General features: G+C 40.1%; 1 protein-coding gene across 1 annotated transcript; it reads right to left on the bottom strand.

Annotated features, from left to right (window-relative positions):
• Positions 1-737: 737 nt before the first annotated feature.
• On the bottom strand, positions 738-20,440 carry LOC137273008 (sushi, von Willebrand factor type A, EGF and pentraxin domain-containing protein 1-like). Its single transcript, XM_067805447.1, has 12 exons — positions 20,363-20,440; positions 20,101-20,235; positions 19,627-19,734; positions 12,920-13,114; positions 10,950-11,144; positions 7,525-7,719; positions 6,864-7,058; positions 5,734-5,928; positions 4,734-4,928; positions 3,852-4,046; positions 2,878-3,072; positions 738-1,536 (listed from the first exon to the last, which is right to left on the bottom strand). The coding sequence occupies exons 1-12, from the start codon at positions 20,412-20,414 to the stop codon at positions 869-871; spliced, it is 2,523 nt and encodes an 840-aa protein (XP_067661548.1). The 5' UTR covers positions 20,415-20,440; the 3' UTR covers positions 738-868.
• Between the last annotated feature and the right edge of the window lie 889 nt (positions 20,441-21,329).

Genomic DNA, 21,329 nt, shown 5'->3' with positions numbered 1-21,329 from the left:
ATCGAAACCTCGCTATCTATATAATAAACTTGATGCGGTTATCCATAACAGTGATCCTCTTTATGCTCTAGTTCTTTTCAAAGTGCTCAACTTTTCGTAAAACCGGTTTTGTGATTATGTTGACTTCCAAATTCAGCGTCTTCAGGGAGTTTATTGATTCTGCTTTTGTGATGTTTATTTTAAATTTTGACTGTGGGAGGTCGCGTCAGGCAACCTTTGAGACTGATCAAGACGATGGCACGCTCTAACGACATTTGGCTTAATTTAATCTTCGTTATGCTAGAATTCAATCAACAGGTTTTCAGGGGTTTTGATTTGCCATAGTCTTTTTGGTGCAATTGTTATTGCAAGAAAGTTATGACAAGCCATGGTTGTCCATTCCTTGTCAGGTGGTGAGTTTGTTCGCTTTGTATCCTTTGAACGTTATTGACGTTGTATTGCCATCGAAGTATCAGCTATGAGAGAAAACAAGGTTTCAATGACATAAAACATTTTACACAGTAAAAACACGTCACCAAATGTACAATAATCGACTTTCCAGTAATTTCAAAACACAAATATGAACGTAATTATCGACGAAGATGTGCAACATGATTGTCATATAGGTTCACTTGCAGGCATTTTCTCAGAGCGGTTTAACCCACACGCAGGACACCAATTGCAACTATCACCATCATCAGGCAATATGCTAAAATACGTACTTGTTATCAACGGAAAAATAACATTTACCGCCAGAATGAGAAATCAAACAAGTAGTTTATATTTGTTCACCATACAATCTACCAGTCATGTGGGGGTTACGAATTTCTACTGTCACTGTGTCACAAGAGCATATATAAGGTACGTTGCAACGGTTTCAATACATCACTCAAGTCCTGGAAATTTCAAAAACCTTGACATTGTCGTTAGCTGCCATCGTTCCTTTCCTGCTGGTGTCTTCAACATGTACGACGTCATCACCGGTAACTTCCCGACAACGTATTTTCACTTCCCGCAGATTCGACTTAAGGGTATTGCAATACCTTTGAATGCTCATTAAATCAATAATAACTATACACAACATACTAGACACCAGTATTATAATGGCCACAGCTCCTAGAGCTTCACCTCCTTTGGCTTCTTTAGGTTCAGGCGCAAACTTCTTGGTGATTGGAATATTTTTAGTATACACTTCTGAAGAACGCGTGACATTAACATGGAAACATCTAACAAAGAGTACGCTAGCATCGTTGATGTGATATGAAGTTGATAACGGTACATCGAGCGTTGACGTTATCTTTGTTACAGTCGTTGAAGACGATGTTACCATTTTAGACAGCGGCGGTAACGGAGATGTATATCCTAACTGTGTCGCAGTGAACGGTGTTGGCTTGAACGATGTAGTGATACTGCCGCTTGAGTGATCTGTGACTTCAACTGACGAAGCACCGATAAAATAACCAGAATCAACCGACGTGGTTGTGGACGTCACTGTCGGCACGACATTATGGACGACGGTGACACTAGACGCTGACAGGACACTGGTTACGGGTAGTTCTGAAAGACGTACACTGGGATGAGAAATTGTCTCATTTAGAATTATTTTTACAGAGTCGACCCCCGACTACCCCATATAACATGTCACAAGTAACCACCTGGCTATCACACAGTACATGTTTGTGACACGAAGCTCGTCGAAAATTTATGTGAGATGATGATGGTAACTTTTAGCGGTATCAACTTTCAAGTAAAGTACTTTGCTCACAATGCATCACATCCAATTACCCTAATCAAGTGCTGTTCATTATTGTTTCTAACGGAATAATGAGACTATGCGACAATAATAGAATGTTGCGTTATTGCGAACTTAACTGAATGCTCCCTAAGCAATAGTTGAACACACCTTATCATATCTCAAGACATTTGAACTCCTTTTGATATGTGACATAATGGATTGCGAGTATGGGTGTGTGGGTTCTTGCGTTTGAGATGGTTGTGACAAATCATCCAGAGGTGATTAACGTGCCTATCTATACTCAGGGACTAGACTATAAAACACAACCAATATCTTTCACACTTTCTGACGTAGTAATTTGCGCATTTTCGCAAGTCAGGTGTTCCTTTTACCGATTTAGCCTTTGGGGAAGACCAACGAACATGCTTTCTCTTTTGTCATCAGTTATGCGCGGATCACTGAGGCACATCACTGGATAGTTTCTGTTCCTCCGAGGTAATGTTTCGGTTATACCAACAGACTAAAACTGATCACACACGTAGATTTAAAGTCCTACTTTCTATGCCAACCTGACAATATAGCGAAAATGCAGCCCAGAAGAACAAGTGGAGTAATGGTGCTAGCAACACATGGAAGATCGGTACAATAGGAAACAACTTCAGAAAGTTTGGATAATTTTAACTCAGGAGTGACCTGACACGAACAGAAACGCGTTTGCTGCTGACGCGAACCTGCTACACTACATTTAATAAGCTCTGCATGGTTGGTATACACATCGTGCACAAACAAACATCATGCATAAACACCACGTGCAACTGACAGGAAAATTCCAAAGAGATTTCAGTCTGTCCCCAAAGAGATGTCAGCTTTAGATAGTTATATCTTATTTGCTTTTCTCTTTGTCGTTTGAGGTCCAACTCGGCAATAATCGAGAGCGGTTGGTAAATATTCAAATCTGGACCAAATATTCTAATCTCTGATAGTATGAGCATCTATATGCGCATTTATAATATTATAAATTGAATTATTCAAGTCAAGGAGCTTGGCTAACCAGTATCATTTCTTGCATCTATCGGCACTCATGGCTGCAGAAAAGTGTTAAGAAGCGTTTTCGTAGATGTGAACACGAAACGATTGAAATGCAACATGAAACATCATCCTACTTTGACATAATGGTGGGTGCCCATACACCGGGTCTGGGTCCCAACTCCCCGTCTCGTTGCATCGCATACTGCCGTTACTGCTTCCCACTTGTACATAACCCATGTTGCAAAAGTAATATATGACGTCGCCAAAGGCGCCATCCATTTGAGATGCTGTCACGTTCTCGAATGCTGGGCTCAAACCGCAGGATATCTCTGTCGACAAAAAGACCAAATTTGAAACACAAAATGAGAGTTAGTACACTCAAAGTGTAACTCCACGATATACCCCACGTCTAAGGCCTCACACTCTGGTGGAAATACTTGTTAATTCCACCAACACTGGTTTCAAGCCACACAATACCTTTGTTGGTAAAAGAAAAAAAATACGTATGCAACACAGATTCATTAGTAATTTGGCATATTCGACACACATTCAGAACAGTACGAACTGTCAAAACAATGGGCGTCGCAGAGGTTTCTTTGAATAACCCTTGACGATTCAATGGGATTGAACGCACTTTGATCACTGATTTTATATACCAGATAGTAGCCTTGCACGGATTCTTGTCAGTACGTGACGTCGTATTGTGGATTGGTTTTGTATCATATTTATTCAATATTCCAGCGATATAACAACAGCGCTTTCTCTCTGTTTCCTGCTGCCACAATCCTGCCACACGCATGGTCGATAACCACGACAAGGGTTATCCTGCCTGTACAAGCACGATACATATAACCTATTAACGTTTACGCCAACATATTATACGTCTTACCTAGCAATATTCAAGGCATATGACGGCATTTGTAAATACTCTATTCTGGACCATTCTTTCATTGAAATCATAGGCATACGTCGAGCAATTTGAACAACTGGCAATTAAGCATGCAAGCCTGCGAGCTTGATCATCTGGCATTCATGTATTTAGTACAAGATTTTTATTTTCATAACATGTGCACAGATGTAAATCCTGAGTGTAAAAATATGAACTTACTCTGACATAATGGCGGGTCGCCATACACCGTGTCAGGGTACCAACTCCCCGTCTCGTTGCACCGCATACTGCCGTTACTGCCGCCCACATGTACGTAACCAACGTTGCAGGAATACGATATGACGTCGTCAAACACGCCATTCCCATGAGATGCTGTCACGTTCTCGAATGCTGGGCTCAAACCACAGGATATCTCTGTTGGTGATAAAACAACTTGAAACAATGTTTTCTTGGTTCCATCAACCATTGGATAAGTCGGTACATTCAGAATATTGGAAATTGACAAGGCAGTAATGCACTAAGTTCAAGAGTTATATGGTTTATGGGGATGTGCCAGTGACAGTTTGTCAGTTACTGCTAACGCAGTCCTGTTTTAGGTAAAGTCGATAACAACATCGAAGGCAGCAGATTTACTTGTTTTTCAGCTGACATGATACATAAACTACACAATCATTGGGTTGCTATCCATAACAATGGATTAATTATTTCAGCCTGAGACTGATTCTGTCCCAAAGCGATATATTGACGCCAACATTTAACGGAATGTTCTCTACATATTTAATTCTGGACTAGACAATCCAGTGACTGACATCGTGAACATCGATTGTCGCAAGTGAGACAATATAACGTGTATCTTTCAATTCAGATAACCTGACCGACCGTTTCCGTTGATCGTCACTTGCGATAAAAGCGTGATGCTGATGATCAAATTCATCCCGCATATTCACTGTTGAAAACTTTAAAAGTTCAACGAAACAGTGAGCATCACTACCTAAGCCCGCTGATCGCCCCTTTCGACAAGAATACGGTGTTATAACCGATTCTAACCCACCTTTCACGTATGTGAGCACTAAACGATAAGATACCAACGTGAAAACTTACTTTCACATAATGGCGGGTCACCATACACCATGTCCGGGTCCCAGCTCCCCGTCTCGTTGCATCGCAAGCTGCCGTTACTGCCGCCAACCTGTTCATAACCCACGTTGCAAAAGTAGGATATGACGTCGTCAAACGAGCCATACGATTGAGATGCTGTCACGTTTTCGAATGATGGACTCAAGCCACAAGATACCTCTGTGGGTTAAAACACACGCTTGAGACACACTAATATTCATATACTTTCATTAGTAACTGAAGATCAGGCGTCCATTCACAGTGCGAATGATCATGGCATTGGGCGTAGCAGACGTTCTGCTGTGAATAACGGCTGACAATTCCATGGACTTCAATGTGCTTAATACATGGTCTTAAACCGGAGCATTGCAGGATTGGCAGTCCTGTTACACGTACAGTCTTCTGTCTGCTGCTGACAGTCCTATTACAAGTACAGTCTTCTGTCTGCTGCTGACAGTCCTGATACAAGTACAGTCTTCTGTCTGCTGCTGACAGTCCTGTTACAAGTACAGTCTACTGTCTGCTGCTGACAGTCCTGTTACAAGTACAGTCTTCTGTCTGCTGCTGACAGTCCTATTACAAGTACAGTCTTCTGTCTGCTGCTGACAGTCCTGTTACAAGTACAGTCTTCTGTCTGCTGCTGACAGTCCTGTGACACGTACAGTCTTCTGTCTGCTGCTGACAGCCCTGTTACACGTACAGTCGATGACCACGGCACGGGTGCAGATTTGATCGTACACCAGTTTACTTGATACGTAAATTCGGTTTGCTCCAAAACATAAGTATTCCAGCTATATGACAGTGAATTTAGACCTTTCAGCCATAGACATCGTGAGGATAGTTCGAAGGAATTGCGTTAAGTGTAATTTAAGTATTCAAGTCTGCGAGTCTGACCGACTGGCATTCATGTATTTAGTAAAGGATTTATCATGTTTTCTAACAAAATATACGGATGTAAACCCTGAAAATATATATAGTAACCTACTTTCGCATAATGGCGGGTCCCCATACACAACGTCCTTGTCCCAACTCCCCGTTTCGCTGCACCGCATACTGCCGTTACTGCCACCCACTTGTACATAACCCACGTTGCAAGAGTATGATATGATATCGCCAAAAACGCCATCAATTTGAGATGCTGTGACGTTCTCGAATGCTGGGCTCAAACCACAGGATATTTCTGTTGGGTAAAAAGCAAAGTAGAAACACAATGTGCACGTGGTCCCATCAGTAACTGGTTAAACCGAAACATAGTCAGAACATTGCTAACTGAGAAGGCAGTCATTTATTTAGTAACAAATTACGAAATTGGGGCATTTGCCCAGAAAAAAATCATTGAATAATGAATATGTCTCTGATTTGCCTGTGTGACAGTTTGTCAATTTCCTCCTGACACTGTCCCACTGTAGATGCAGTCTATAAAAACATCAAGGATGACATGTTTGCTCGTGTTCCAGTTGGCATCATACATCGCGTTACACTCCAGTGATAATGGATTCTTTTGTTCCACGGGAAGCTGATTCTGCCCCAAGGCGATGTTTGTGCCAATATTTAATTGATGTTGTTTGAAAGACTAAAATGATTAGATGTAATAACCTTTTGTGACTGTAGGTTAAGGTCTTACTCAGCAATATTTCAGCTATGTGACTGCGAACTGTAAATAATCGAGTCCGGAATAGAAACTTCAGACATTGACATCATGGGTATCGATCGACGCCGTTGTGACCAAATAACGTTATAGTCAATAGTTTTGTTAATTCCACGGGGAACTGTCCCAAGCGGTGTTTTCTTTCCAAAATGTTTATTCTGAAAGACTAAAATGACTAGATGTAATAAATTATTCCTTTTCTGTGTGATGTTTAAGATACCGATCACAGAGTCTGTCAGCAGTATTACAACGATTACACACAACGATTACTACGTATTAGATGTCACTAACATTTCTTATCAAGTTGAAATATTGCAACATGCATAATTTAGGCTAGCATTCCTAACTACTCAGTACGGTTGATCGCCACTTTCAACAAGCATTGCTTGCCGCAACCCAAATCTATTCCACGTCTACACGTACGTAAACGCTAAATAAATTGAAACCAACATGACATATTATCCTACTTTCACATAACGGCGGGTCACCATACACCATGTCCGGGTCCCAGCTCCCCGTCTCGTTGCACCGCATACTGCCGTTACTGCCGCCCACTTGTTCGTAACCAACGTTGCAAAAGTAGGATATGACGTCATCAAACGTGCCATCCACTTGAGATGATGTGGCGTTCGCGAATGCTGGACTCAAACCACAGGCTATTTCTGTTGGTAAATGAGCAAATCTGAAACACAATCTGAGATCCAGTTGGTATTATGCACTCCACGTGTTACTCCACGTGCACAGCGTCACGCTCCAGTGAAAGCATTTTTTGTTAATTCCACGGGGAACTTATTCATATTCAAAGCTTTGTTTACTCCAAAATATTCTTTGGTTTGGAAGACTAAAATTATGAGATGTAATTGCCTTTTCTGCCTGTTGCTTAACACACCAAACATAGAGTCTTAAGCTTGTTAGTACTCAGTAATTACATCCAACAGTTGTTACATATTAGATTCTAGATCAGATAATCCAGTCATGAAAATATTACATAACATGTTGAAATAGTATCATATGCATAACTTCCCAGTCGCGTTGATCGCCTCTTTCACTAAGCTTTGCTTGCTGGAAACCAACTGTAACCCATCTTCTAGCTAAACAGTTATAAACCAACATGACATATTTTCCTACTTTCACATAATGGCGGGTGCCCATACACCGGGTCCGGGTCCCAGCTCCCCGTCTCGTTGCACCGCATACTGCCATTACTGCCGCCCACTTGTTCGTAACCAACCTTGCAGGTGTAAGATATGGCGTCGTCAAACACGCCATGCCATTGAGATGCTGTGACGTTCTCGAACGATGGGCTCAAACCACAGTATATTTCTGTTGGTAGAAATGGAAAGTTTGGAATACAATCTGGCACGATGCACGGAACGGTAAACTCCACATGTGAAGTTTCAGACTCCAGTGAAAATACACGTTATTACCGGATTTACGTATGTTTGTAAGCATTTCTTAACTTAGGGCAAAAATTTCACACAAATCGAACCTTTGAAAAATATGCTCATATTACATTTTTTCGTATGCACAAGTACCTCATTCATGTATGCCATGACAGGATTTTCAGGTATTTCTAAACATAAATTTCGAAAACAGATACCCCGGTAAATACATGATCATGCAGTATTTCAAATGCATTCCTTTGAATTTCAGAGGGTGCTGAAATTTCCGATTTCATTCTAAGTTTACCTGGGTTGGAAACATGCGCATATACTTAAGTGGGAAAACTCATGTAAATTGTCAAACTGACAAAGGTTTACACACCGTAGACATTTATGTAGCATAACGAATTTGAGGGCTATGTATACAAACGGTTCATAAATGCTTACGTTACTTGTGCTCAAGCAAGATAATCAAGTTTGCAGCATTCTGAATTCCTTGGTTCATATAAGTTCATTTTCACACATTTAGTACGTTTGACCTCATTATTCTTATCACCAAAGAACCTGACACAGAAACAGTATTACGCAAGTTAACACGTCTCATTAAGCTGCACTCGTTCTTGCAACAAGTGTCGGTTACGCCTTGTCTGTGGCGTTGGCAAATCCTGTGAGATGCATATTTCGAGGGATTAAATGGATCAGTGGTGAACAAAGAGCGATGCATTGCCCTTTGGTCCTCGCAAGTCTCCCTAATTGTCCCCACAGAATCGCACTTCATCTCTCTTGGAGCTCCGCCAAATACACTACACAAACCAACTGGTGATTTCGTAAGTCTGTTCAGGTCGCGCATGACTACTGACACATATTTTGACAGTATATAATTGGAATTTTATTGCACTGCATTCCTTAACAGCATCACAGTGCCTAACCCATGTCATTTCTCCATATTTCTCAGCCTTTGCGATAATGACGCCATTCATAAACTTTAGCGTTGTCCACATCTGTTTCACTAACGCAAAAATATACGATAACAAACAATGTCACGTCAGATTGTATATACTGTGAGACAAGAAATAAGAAAATAGTTTTTATTGTATAGCGATTGTGACCGTATCACACAGGCGGGTGTGCAGTCTTAGTATACAATAGGCATGTTGGATCTCCTTGGCTACTGTGAAATTCGTCCTGACTGTCCTGTTTAAATTAAAGACCCATTAACTGCTATTGCGACTACATATCACACAATTAATGTGATGTCGCATTGCTGTCAATTTCCCTGTCATTCTCACACGACATATATTCCTCTCTTTGGACTATTGGCCCAGTATTGGTAAACAACCTGAAGACATTTAGACTAACACAGACGCACACCTCTCATGTTCAAGTTCAGATCTGACAGGTGCTGAAAAATTCCGTCATGAATGAATCTCGGTGGGTTATTGTTTTCTTAAGTAAGCGTAGTGCTTTCAATAAGATTGGAGATAATTGTATCATTGTCCTCCTGATATTCCCCCCAAAAGTTCTACCCGTGTAGAGTACAATGTGTATGTTACAGAGTTGTGAAGTATAGTAGACTTTTCTACTTTGACCAGTGTTCTGCGAACTGGGAAAACTCGAGAGAGAAAGGGATAGTGCGCGACGTATATGACGGACATATACGGAGAAAGTTTGAAGAATGTTACTGAATAAATACAATAATATAAAAATTAATACCGGCTATGTTTAAAATGTACCTTCAATCTAATAGCCAGAGAGATTATTGTGAAAGATCGTAGTATTTATCACCATAAACGGGTCAAGATAAAAGTACATGCCATTCATCCTCACATTATATCCCTTTCATAGACACAGGGCAATGTTGTCACAGGTAGGGCAAAGACTCGCTTCTATAGATATCTGCCGGTTTGTGTTTCATAGCGGTATTCAGATCATTGAGAAAATAGCGACACATGTTTTCCTCCACCATACATATAACTGCATAGATACTCAGTGATTTCTGACTGCGTTGAATCAACTTATTAAAATTTAGGACCCACATAATTTGCACGTGTTTCCCCCACCCTTCTCAGACTCGTAATTCTCAATTTTCTACATATGTATACGTGAAAATACTGTAAAGAATGGCTGAATTAGGCTATCTGAGGTGGTGACCGCAGCATTCTGGTTACACGGCGTTGAGTGAGGACAGATTTTGACAAGATACCAACATATATGCTTGTCGTTTAAACCTTTGTCTGAAGTTTGTGGAATGTTTGAAGATGATTCCGGCACCAGTAACCCCGATACAGATGTCGTCAATCTGTGAATCTTCCGAATTACTTGGCCTTTTTTTCAGTTAGTTTAAGTTCTTTGCCTCTAATGAAAATAATACATTTGCAAAACACTAAGTGTCAGTGTTGTGTGCCTATGTCGAGAATCAAACATCGCCATTTGACTCGACAAGCGAACGTGCTAACCACAATCGAACCCCATCATTTATTGACACTCTTAAAGAAATGTAGAGTCGTACATTTATTACACATTGAAGACTCACCAGTAAAGCCAACAGACGATAGGTTTCGGTACTCTGATAGATTAATAAGTACACATTCTATTCCATGATATTGGGGCGCCAAAATGATAAAACACACCTAAATCATGTTTAACAAATCAGACAGCAAAAAGCAAAAGTAAAACAATGAAAACTCACGGGTAACAGAAATGATGTCAGGTAGTAAGCTTTCAATAATTATCGAAACTGCTTACTTATCTAAGTGTTAGCATTAATTGCTATCATTAGAATTTGTTTTATAATCTATCCAAGAGGTGGACTGAAAATAGGTGTGCAGTATACATTCCGTCGGGAAACTAACGTTTGAGAAAACGTCCGTGTGGGACAATATCTGCATTCCGAATCAAAAAGGAGTCGTGCCAAGTATGTGCAGGTTCACACATTTACAGCAGTAATTTACGCCTCGAATCATCGCCTTAATACATTCTAATCATCCTTTTCTTGAAAGTATAGATGATGTAACTTGTGGAGTTATGATCAGTCGGATAGCTCTAAAAGTGGGCACTAAAATTAGGGACCTACCGGTTCATGTCTGTTTGCACTCATCTGTCTGTGTGTCAGTGTAATAAGCATCAAGGTCATTCATTTATACTGTAATGTAAGTACAAATATTATCTTACTTTCGCATGATGGCGGGTCGCCATACACCGTGTCAGGGTCCCAACTCCCCGTCTCGTTGCACCGCATACTGCCGTTACTGCCACCCACTTGTACATAACCCATGTTGCAAGAGTATGATATGACATCGTCAAACACGCCATTCACTTGAGATGCTGTGACGTTCTCGAATGCTGGGCTCAAACCACAGGATATCTCTGTTGGTTAAAAACAAAGTAAAATAACTGGATAACCCAAAATATATTCAGAACATTGCAAGTTGACACGGCAGCCATTTATTTAGCAATATTTATATGTTGTTGTTTTTTATCACACGATTGGGGCATTTGCCCAGAAACAACAAATGTCGCTAAAGTAGGATATGACGCCATCCGCTGGAGATGCTATGACGTTATCGATTGATGGGTTCAAACCACAGGATATTTCTGTTGGTAAAAGAGGCGAATTTGAAAATGTATTACAATCTGAGAGTCAGTTGGCCCGATCCACTCCACATGCACAGCGTCACATTCTACTGGAAACATAATGCTAATGTAAATTCCTCGTGGAACCTTTCCGACCCAAAGCGATGTTTACTCCACAGTATTCATTGTTTTGGAAGACTAAAACTACGAGATGTAATTTCCTTTTCTACTTGATGTTTAAGTCACCGAACACAGGGTTTGCTCTCAGTAACATTACAACTACATGCAACAATCAGTATATGTTCGATTCTGGATCAGATAATCAAGTCACTGACATATTACCTAACCAGTCTAGATATTATCAAATGCATAACCAGCCCTCCTGGTTACCCAGTTCTGTTGATCGCATCTGTCACCAAGCACTGGCTGCTGGAAATCCACTCTAACCACCTCTCCACCACGTGAACGCTAAACGATTAGAAACCAACATGAAATATTTTCCTACTTTCACATAATGGTGGGTCGCCATACACCAAGTCCGGGTCCCAACTCCCCGTCTCGTTGCACCGCATGCTGCCGTTACTACCGCCTACTTGTACATAACCCACGTTGCAAGAGTAAGATATGACATCGTCAAACACGCCATTCCCCTGAGATGCTGTGACGTTCTCGAATGCTTGGCTCAAATCACAGGATATCTCTGTTGATACATAGAGCAAATTTGAAACACGTATCTGCACGCATGGCGACTATGCGTTTCAGTTTCAGTTCCGCCAGCGCCGGGCGCATTCTTCTGCAATTGCCCCTCGGCAGTTTTCAAACCTGTCACTTCAAGAATCGAACTCCTGTGGCATCCCCAAGTTGTTCCTTAGCACTGGTACAGTAATGAATCTGTACCTCAATACCTCCTGGGAAGAATCTTTTTGGACTTCCTCTACCCACCATAAACGTAATCCGTTTGTTGTTACAGACGCTTTACGACGTACGGAAGTAACTGGGAACCTCTATCATTTCATAGACAAGCCCCATTCATGCCTATTGACCACAATATTTCATTTTCTGTCATGTACCCAACTGGAGGCAATACATCACCTCAAAAATGAACCACGTGGCTGTGACATTGATAGGCACATCTATCACCATGGATACCAGGCCAGACATGTACAATGTGTAAAGTTTGCGCGAGCTTGCTATCCATGCTTTGGCGATAGTATTCTTACAAGTAAGGGACTGCTATGAAGATATTCCTTCTTTCTAAGCGCTGCAGGTTACCGGACAGATTAACCCTTTTTTGCAAATTTGTTATTATGTAGTATTTTCGAAGTCATTATTATGATACTGCTCCGCTCATTACAATGTCATCTGGACAGAAAGAGTGTTGTTCGGGTACAGAGGGTAGTTCCAAACACCACATAATTTCAAAATAGCGTGTCAGTTCAGTAGTGTATAATATCTACGGGCTGACATGCACGTGTACATTCGTTGCATATGTCTATCAATAATCATTAAAGTGCCAGTCAATAACTTGTTTATCAACTAAATAAAACACGTGAAGATATAGCTCATACTTCCACAATATGGTGCCGTCCCTTCGACCACGTGTTTGAACCAGGTCCCATTTTCCGTGCACACTCTCTTCCCGGTGCTTCCGTTGACAACATAGTACCCAGGGAGGCAGTTGTAGGTGATGATGTCAAGATACAAGGGGTTGATATTGGATGGCGCCGCACCAGGCACCACCTCCAGATCATCGCATATTACAGCTGGAACATTGAACATCTCATGTTTATCATCACCGAGTACCCAACATGTTATACAATATTTAATGATAACAAAATGGTACGGCAAAACAGAACCACTGTAATTGCTTGTTTTAAAAATGTATAATTACATCTACTTATTATTCGTAATGGTCAGATGGTGTTTAACTGTTCTTGTATAATATATACTAGACTGTATTACATACGACCCATGGTATTACTATTGTTTTGCTTTTGTAAAAAAAATGAACAGGGGAGCTATAAAACACTAACATTATTTTAATGTGTTAACGTCACACAGTCATCATTATACAGGCTATATAACATCGAATTTCATTGAGTGGCATTTTAGAAGCTTTAAACTATCCCATTTGTTTGTATATCTCTGATCTCTGTTAATTTTGTACTGCCTTGTTTATTATGTTGGTGATGAATTATATTTTGTTTCACGAGGCACATAGGCATCCTTGTGTACACAATAATTTATCATACAGTCTCTCACACAACAATAAATGTTTGTAAAAGAACTAACGAGCATAGTCACAGCACTCAATGGCCCGATCGTAAAACAAAATAATATGATTCTCATTATAAAAAACTCACTTAAAGGGCTCCAAGCAATAAATAGAACCAATGCAAAAAATGTCTGAAGTAACAATATGGACGCAAAATGCACGTACCATCTATACGCCTTAGGCAAAGAGGTAGATTTCTGCCAGTGTCGGTGTGCTTGGCAACACCGAAGCCAGAGCGGTAATTTTAAAGTTCAGGCGCTAACTTAAATATACAGCTATCTAAAAACGAAATCAAAAGCTTTCAAAACGAAACTTCTTCCAAAAGTGGCAAAATAAATACCAACATTCAAATTCTAACCTACAACATCTACTAGAAAAGTTAAAACAAAGTACCATAAATCTATAAATATTGACAGGAACAGGTCATGCACAAGATCAATTCCCATAAAATGAAATAAAACACTGAACGGACAAATGCACTCACTGCAACGAAACACCAACGTCCGAGCATCTCCAACTGCATGCACCACCGACAGTCTTCAAAACCACTTGCATTTGTCGAAGCAAAACTAGCCTTGGAGGTCCCATATACAACCACATAACTAGCTTGTACCGATACAAAATATAAATAAAATGAAAACAAAAACAAAACAAATCCTGAAAACAAACAAAAGACCAACCAAAGTCCCTTTACCATTTCTGGTTAAATTTCCGAATTCAAATTTCACATAAACTGAATGCAACAGCCTTCACGTCTTCCTTAGGTTGTCATATTGTTTTGAATAATAATTATTATGGGTCACATTTCGTTTCATACATGCTCAGTACTTTTAGTATTTTGGCAGCAGGCTTTCCGGAAGTGCTTTAGAGTAACCTCCTCTTGACTTTTGTTTTGATTAATTGTTGACTTCCGGGAGACTGCTAAAACATTCTACGGTGATGGCGATGGTTGTAAGTACTCGAAAGTTCCAGAGTGAATGACTTTATATATAAAGGCTAGTTGCCGTGTTGTCGTACACGGATACACATATTTACTGGAGTACATAAGTCTGCCTCTGACAACGCTTGACCTACACAAACGCTGCCCGATAGCTCGCTTTGTTACATTCTGCATAACTGTTTCTCACTCTGGCACCAAGACTTTGGTGAGTTGACATTATATTGTGACCCATTGTGATTTGACTCATTTGCATTGAATATGAAACCTCTGTTGTGTATCGTTTGTATGTTGCTGTTGTTTAATACAAATTATTGAAATTTTCAGTGTTATATATTTTGCCGGTTCTGAGGGGACATTTGAGACCATTTGTGAAATTTATTCCAATGTTTTTGCAACAAGTCAACTGTGGAACCAGCGAAATGGTGTTTGAACCTGAGAAGTTTGTATTGCCCCCTGACTCTGAGACAATCAGTCAGCTGTGCAAGTCCGATTTGTTGCAAATTTCCTCACATGCCAAACTTGATGCCAAACTGTAATGAGGAACTTTCAGATTTTGAAAATTATGTTGAATCGTTATGTTGATGAGGGTGTTTGTGAACATGACGTTTTGGAATGGTCCAAGAGGAATGTTCAGGTCAGCTGGAATTAAAGAAACTTGAAATCCAGTTACAAATTCCAAAAGGAGAAATTAGAAAACAGGATGAACTGAAAAGGATGGAAATAGAATAATAAATGAATTAGTTTTTGATGGAAACGGAAATGGAAATGGAAAGGGACAGAAATAGAATTGATTCAGTTGTATTGTACATGAAACCTCTCTTGTGAATCTGTATTTTTTCTTTTGTTTTGCTCAATGTAAAGTGAGTGAGTGAGTGAGTTTAGTTTTACGCCGCACTCAGCAATATTACAGCTATATGGCGGCGGTCTGTAAATAATCGAGTCTGGACCAGACAATCCAGTGATCAACAACATGAGCATCGATCTGCGCAATTGGGAATCGATGACACGCGTCAACCAAGTCAGCGAGCCTGACCACCCGATCCCATTAGTCGCCTCTTACGACAAGCTGAGTCGCCTTTTATGGCAAGCATGGGTTGCTGAAGGCCTATTCTACCCCGGGACCTTCACGGGTCCTCAATGTAAAGAATTACTGAAAATTTCAAACTCGGTCAAATATTCGGTCAAATCACCACTCAAACATTAAATAACCTGGGAGGTCCGTGTACAATATGCACATTGTGTCGAGAAGTGTACACGGTTAATCTCCAAATCATCATCGTCGTCGTCGTCATTGTCGTTGTCGCCGTGTCATGGTCGTGGTCGTCGTCGTCACGAACATCATCATCATCATCATCATCATCATCATCTACTACATCATCATCATCATCATCACCACCACCCCCACCACCACCATCATCATCATCATCATCATCACCATCATCATCATCATCATCATCATCATCATCATCATCATCATCATCATATACTACTTCATCATCATCATCATCATATACTACATCATCATCATCGTCGTCGTGATATACATCCTTCTTTGTATATAACACAATAATCTCTATATAAACATCGAACAATCGAAATAAATTAACTTGATAGCATTTCAAATCATAACATAACGGCAGACTGTAAATAAAGAAATCTGGACCTGACAAACCAGTCATGGACAGCCATAGTCATATGTCTACTGATGTGGAATACGACGATCTGCATAAACCAGTTAGTGTGACTTCCTCACCCTATAATAATTAGTCACATCATCCTAGCTCTCTAGCTACTGCCAAGCTGATTAGCGACACATGACGGACATTCTAATCATAGTGTGTTATTGACGTATTTGATAAACACGTACATTTTATTAAACATTTCACCCTCTGGAAACATTTCACTGTGAATCTGCGTTTTCACAGAAGGAGAACCACCATGTGATTTCCATTGAACATTGTACACAAATGGAACAGCCCCCACCCCACAACGGTAATTATCTAAACCAGACCCAGTCGTACCGTGTTTTGTCAGTTAGTTGAAACGCACAGTGGCGTTCGCGTTGAAACATAAAGAGTACATATACACTGAATGGCTAAACGTCAAATAATGTACAGATCGTTATCATGCATGGTATCCGTTGAAAATCACTGACGCTTGAACTGGAGTAAGTGAATTTCGGAATTAAATCTGTGATTTGTTTTTTATGAAACCAAGTGTTAAATATTGATTAAACGAGTGTCCCGATATTGGCAAACAATTAATTCCAATACGCTGCGCTCACTCATCACTGTAGCCAAGTAGGCATCTAATGTACAAAGTTACCCCCCATAAATAACAAGAAACAGCCATTTACAACTGTGTATCCGTCGTGTTCACGCATGTAAGCGGGATACAAGATGCCTGGTTCATGAACTATCCCTGTATGTTTATATTGGATAAAGCCACTAACAATTTCGTATTTCATAAGAAATCCTCTTGCATATATGTATTTAATACATAAAACCGATGTAGGTAAAACCGATGTCTCAATAATTGTACAAGCTTTCATCACGATTTCATGAAACACAAGTGTTGATAGTGTTATTTGGACAGTGGAAATTGATTTTACCAATATTCCAGCAAATAACACGGCGGGGATACAAGCATAGGGCTTCACACATTGTGTCCATGTGGGGAATCAAAGCCGGACCTTCGGTGTGACGAGCGAATGCATAACCTCTGCCTACCCACCATATGACGGTGGAAATTTAAGAACGTACGATAACAAAGCAGCAACAGCCAAACAGGAACGGCTGGCTCTTATGTATATCTCGACACTACGTAAATAAAAATGGCTGCATTCATTACTGAAACATATTCTATAATAAGCAACCCTTAATTTAACGCGCATCAGCGAACCCATGGCTTGACTGTATAAAGACTTGTAGCACATGTTATATTTGGGTTTACACTTTCTGCGTCCTCTATTGAGTTAGACGGACGACATTGTCTGAATTGTCCGAGGTGGGACAAAACTCAACAAAGGTATGGAATCTGTCCTTGAAATGTGAAAGCGTGCCTCAAGAAGATGGTGAAACCATACTTTAACTCCGTCTAAAGATAGATTTGATAAACAACTCCATACTCTCAAATATTTGGTCTATGTCTTATCCTAACTTTAGGTACAACTCGTAATGTAAACTTTTAAACAGATAGAACTTCATGTATATCTGCACTTGCCGAGAGAATGTAGGGAAGCCTAATTGTTCAACCATTCAACCATTCAACCATTCGCGCACCAGATGATAGAGGCACAGGTTGGAATCCCCACAACGGAACAATATATGTCGGTCATTTTTCGTGTCCCCGCTGTGATATTGCTGGAATATTGCAGCAGTTGCCTCACTCTCTCCTACTGCTGCTACATTGCTGTTGACGATTCATGGTCTGTTTTATTTCTGTGACACAATTTCCAACAGATCGGACAGACAGAACAGACACCGTGGGGGCTTTGTTACAATTAAACTGAGCGAGCAGCAGCATACTGTACTGCGTAAATTACATACTAAATTAATCCAGAATTATCGCAGACAACACTAGACACAATTAGCTATGCATGAAGTTCCTATACAATTACCCATTATCCCTATATGTTTACAGAACTATTACAGACACCACAGCGGCTTGTTATTAACCACAAGCAGGTCATTGTTTCCAGTATGTGCACACTTGTGACGGAATGCGATAGAATGGTATATATTATCAAAACACAGCATTCCGGTTTCCGGTTTAGCCGTTCATAACATTCAGTAACAATATCAAACGAAATGAAACAAATTGTGTGTTTGCGACAAAATTGGAACCCCACAGACATTAATTGCATCTCTAAGATGTGACATTTATTACCAGGATATTGTCAGAGACAAGCCTGTTTGTCATGGACAGCAGCTGCATCAAACAGCAAACAACGCTGACAAAAGTTATTTTTTAGAGTTCAGGCCGATTGAGACATTAATCTAACCGGTTTGTCAGACAATTAAGCTGCGCCTAATCCCACCAGTTAGGCAATAACATGCCCCATTGGACCCAGCGAATGGAAATTCATGCAAAACACAGAGATTAGTGAAAAATCAGTTTCGAACGTCTGCCGAAACAGATTCGTTATTGCATAAAAGACAAGATGGAAGTAACATCATGAATTATCTTGGAATTCCGATATGACGCCAGGTGTTTGTGGAACGGCTAAACATTCCTTGCTCTGCGACAAGCACCCACTACACCCACAATAACGCATCTCTTTCCATGAATGCTTCGCAGATTAAAACAGTGTTGCGACAAAGAGGAGTCAGGTCATCCAGAACTAGCAGGCTCATCATCAGCTCATGTGTCTGTTTACATGCAGCCAATTACGACGTCTGCCCCCTCGAACTCACCAAGACACGGTTGCTTAGCCTAGTGGTTAAAGGGTTCGTCTCGCCGAGGACGCGGGTTCGAATCCCCACATGGGTACAATGTGTGAAACCCATTTCTTGTGTCCACTGCCATGATATTGTTGGAATATTAATATTGCTAAAAGTGAGGGTAAACCAAACTCACGCACTTGCACCCAGCAAAGAACTTATGGGCGAGAGATCTTGCATTACCTAGCTAGTATGTCAGCGTATCCTTTCCCCCGAGTACCTTAGTTGTCAGTTTCAGTCAGTGGACTAGGAGGTAACAACAGTTAAATTCTGAAATCTTTTGATCATTTCAAATTTGACCTTTTTTTTGTTCTTCTATACCTGATAACCAGATCAACGTTATTTAATAATCAGTACTCGGAACCTGCTCTCCTGTTCTCTGTAGTATCGACCTACACTTTGTGATTGATATGGCTTTCAACAGTAGTATATAGATGTAGTACTATTTGTATGGCGATATCACTTCATCAATATTTGTTCTTGATACTAAGCAAATACCAGCACCCTAAACCCTTCACATCTGTAAGAAATATCTGCTACGTTAGAGACAATAGTGCGTTCCGACTATTTCATGAGCATGTTATGAATCACAGTCGAACAAATAACTTGGAAACTCACCGTCTCTGAGGTAACACGTATGTAGACACTCCGTCTTGTTCACGCCGCACTTGCCCAAAATATGTGCAATTTTACACAGGCAGTCGGTGTCACCATCATTTGGATGATCTGGAATGTTAGGTTTCTGTACAACAGATGCCGGGACAGAATTGCGTCAAACAACCTTCTACTTTAAATGCAATTACTGCAAGTAATTAACAATAATATGTTATTAATGAGTATAACAGTGACACATTGCTCCCTACATTAAGAATACTACGTTGAAAGTGAAAATGTATCATAATGCTCCCACACACAAACATTGACAACGTTCATAATTTTCATTCGTCGCTACAATTTTTGGTTTAGTATTCTTGCATTAAAATATGTTTGACATGTCACACATCGGTACGTATTTCAGTACAGTGAAACGTAATTTTGAAAAATGTGCTGAAACAATTATACAATAACACAAGTAGCATATATCTGTCTTACTTGGACAGGACGAGGTGCTTTGACAAGCCAGTGCACATCGACATCCCATGGATACATTGAAGTAGCACTCGCCATTCGATGCACGCTGATCACACACACTGTCAGCCTCAATATTTTGACAGACCCCTTCAACATCTGTAAAACAAAGTATCAACTTTTTTTGTATTTATGTTTGTGCGATTGTAACGTGGTGGTGCTTTCGTTGCAAAACAATATGAAAGCAAATCTGTATATTATTGCTATATTACTTAGTAATACTTACCTATACTGCAGTAAACCAAAACCAGACAAAGTGTTAGAATATATTTCCACATTTTCTCCTCACAACTGTAACGACAACATCAACTTCCAAAGAAGAGCTAACATAGCAAATGCTGGAGTAAACTTAAGCCCCAGCTTTGTGTGTCAGGTGACGCGAGTTGTCGATAAATCCATGTACGGCGAGCAGATCAATCGGAACCATCCTACATACAAGAATGATATTCGATGTTTTCTGAATGTAATTTCGAACGAGGTAGCCATCGACTGAGGCACAGCATGTGTTCATGTTTTCATTCGTTGTAGCTGATTGGCGTATATTTTAGAAGTACACGTATACCTTATTAATATATGAAATTAACTTCTCACCAACCCGTGTTATTCATCATCATTTTATCAGATTGTCATATAGATGGGATGTACGTAAAAATAGCCCCCACTTCCAAAGCACAGAGAACCGACTGATCTGGAACTGCCACCATTTCTTCTAGCGTGCTTTAAGGGGTCATTTGAAGGTATATGACCGTATTAGGATGGTTCTTTGTGTTTCAAATATAAAGCTGTACATTAAAGTGGTCTTCGTGTAGGCTTGTCTTTGACATTTCTTTATCAAAATAATATACTTTTCTCTACTTTATTTACATTTATTTATGTTATTCCTTCAAGGTATGATCATGAGCCTAATTCTGGGCAATTTGATGGTAAACATTGGTCGAGTCACTCAGGCAAGTAATCCCACTGCTCGCTTGTTAAGGCAAACATGGGTTATCAAAGATCAATTCTGGACCCATTCGCCAGGAATGAGACAATTCTGGGTGAAAAACATTTAGAGAATCACTTATGTTTACTACGTTTTTATGGCAGGAATATATCCTAAAACTTCTATTTCCAGGTTGCACACAGAATTCTAAAATTCTTTTAATTCCATGAACATATGGCTTTATGGTAGCTGATCAGGGTTACGGCTATTT

Source organism: Haliotis asinina, chromosome 2 (assembly GCF_037392515.1).
Source record: "Haliotis asinina isolate JCU_RB_2024 chromosome 2, JCU_Hal_asi_v2, whole genome shotgun sequence".
Classification (NCBI taxonomy): domain Eukaryota; kingdom Metazoa; phylum Mollusca; class Gastropoda; order Lepetellida; family Haliotidae; genus Haliotis; species Haliotis asinina.
Note: the sequence above shows the minus strand (reverse complement) of the source record. Positions and strands in the feature narration are given on the sequence as shown.

What these genes read in the sequence shown, in the direction of transcription:
- LOC137273008 (XM_067805447.1), bottom strand. Translation starts at nt 20,414, where the DNA reads ATGTGGAAATATATTCTAACACTTTGTCTGGTTTTGGTTTACTGCAGT. An exon ending in AAGCACCTCGTCCTGTCCAA is followed by an intron (nt 19,735 to 20,100) that starts GTAAGACAGATA and finishes CTAACATTCCAG; the next exon opens with ATCATCCAAATGATGGTGAC. An exon ending in GCACCCACCATTATGTCAAA is followed by an intron (nt 1,537 to 2,877) that starts GTAGGATGATGT and finishes TACGTCTTTCAG; the next exon opens with AACTACCCGTAACCAGTGTC.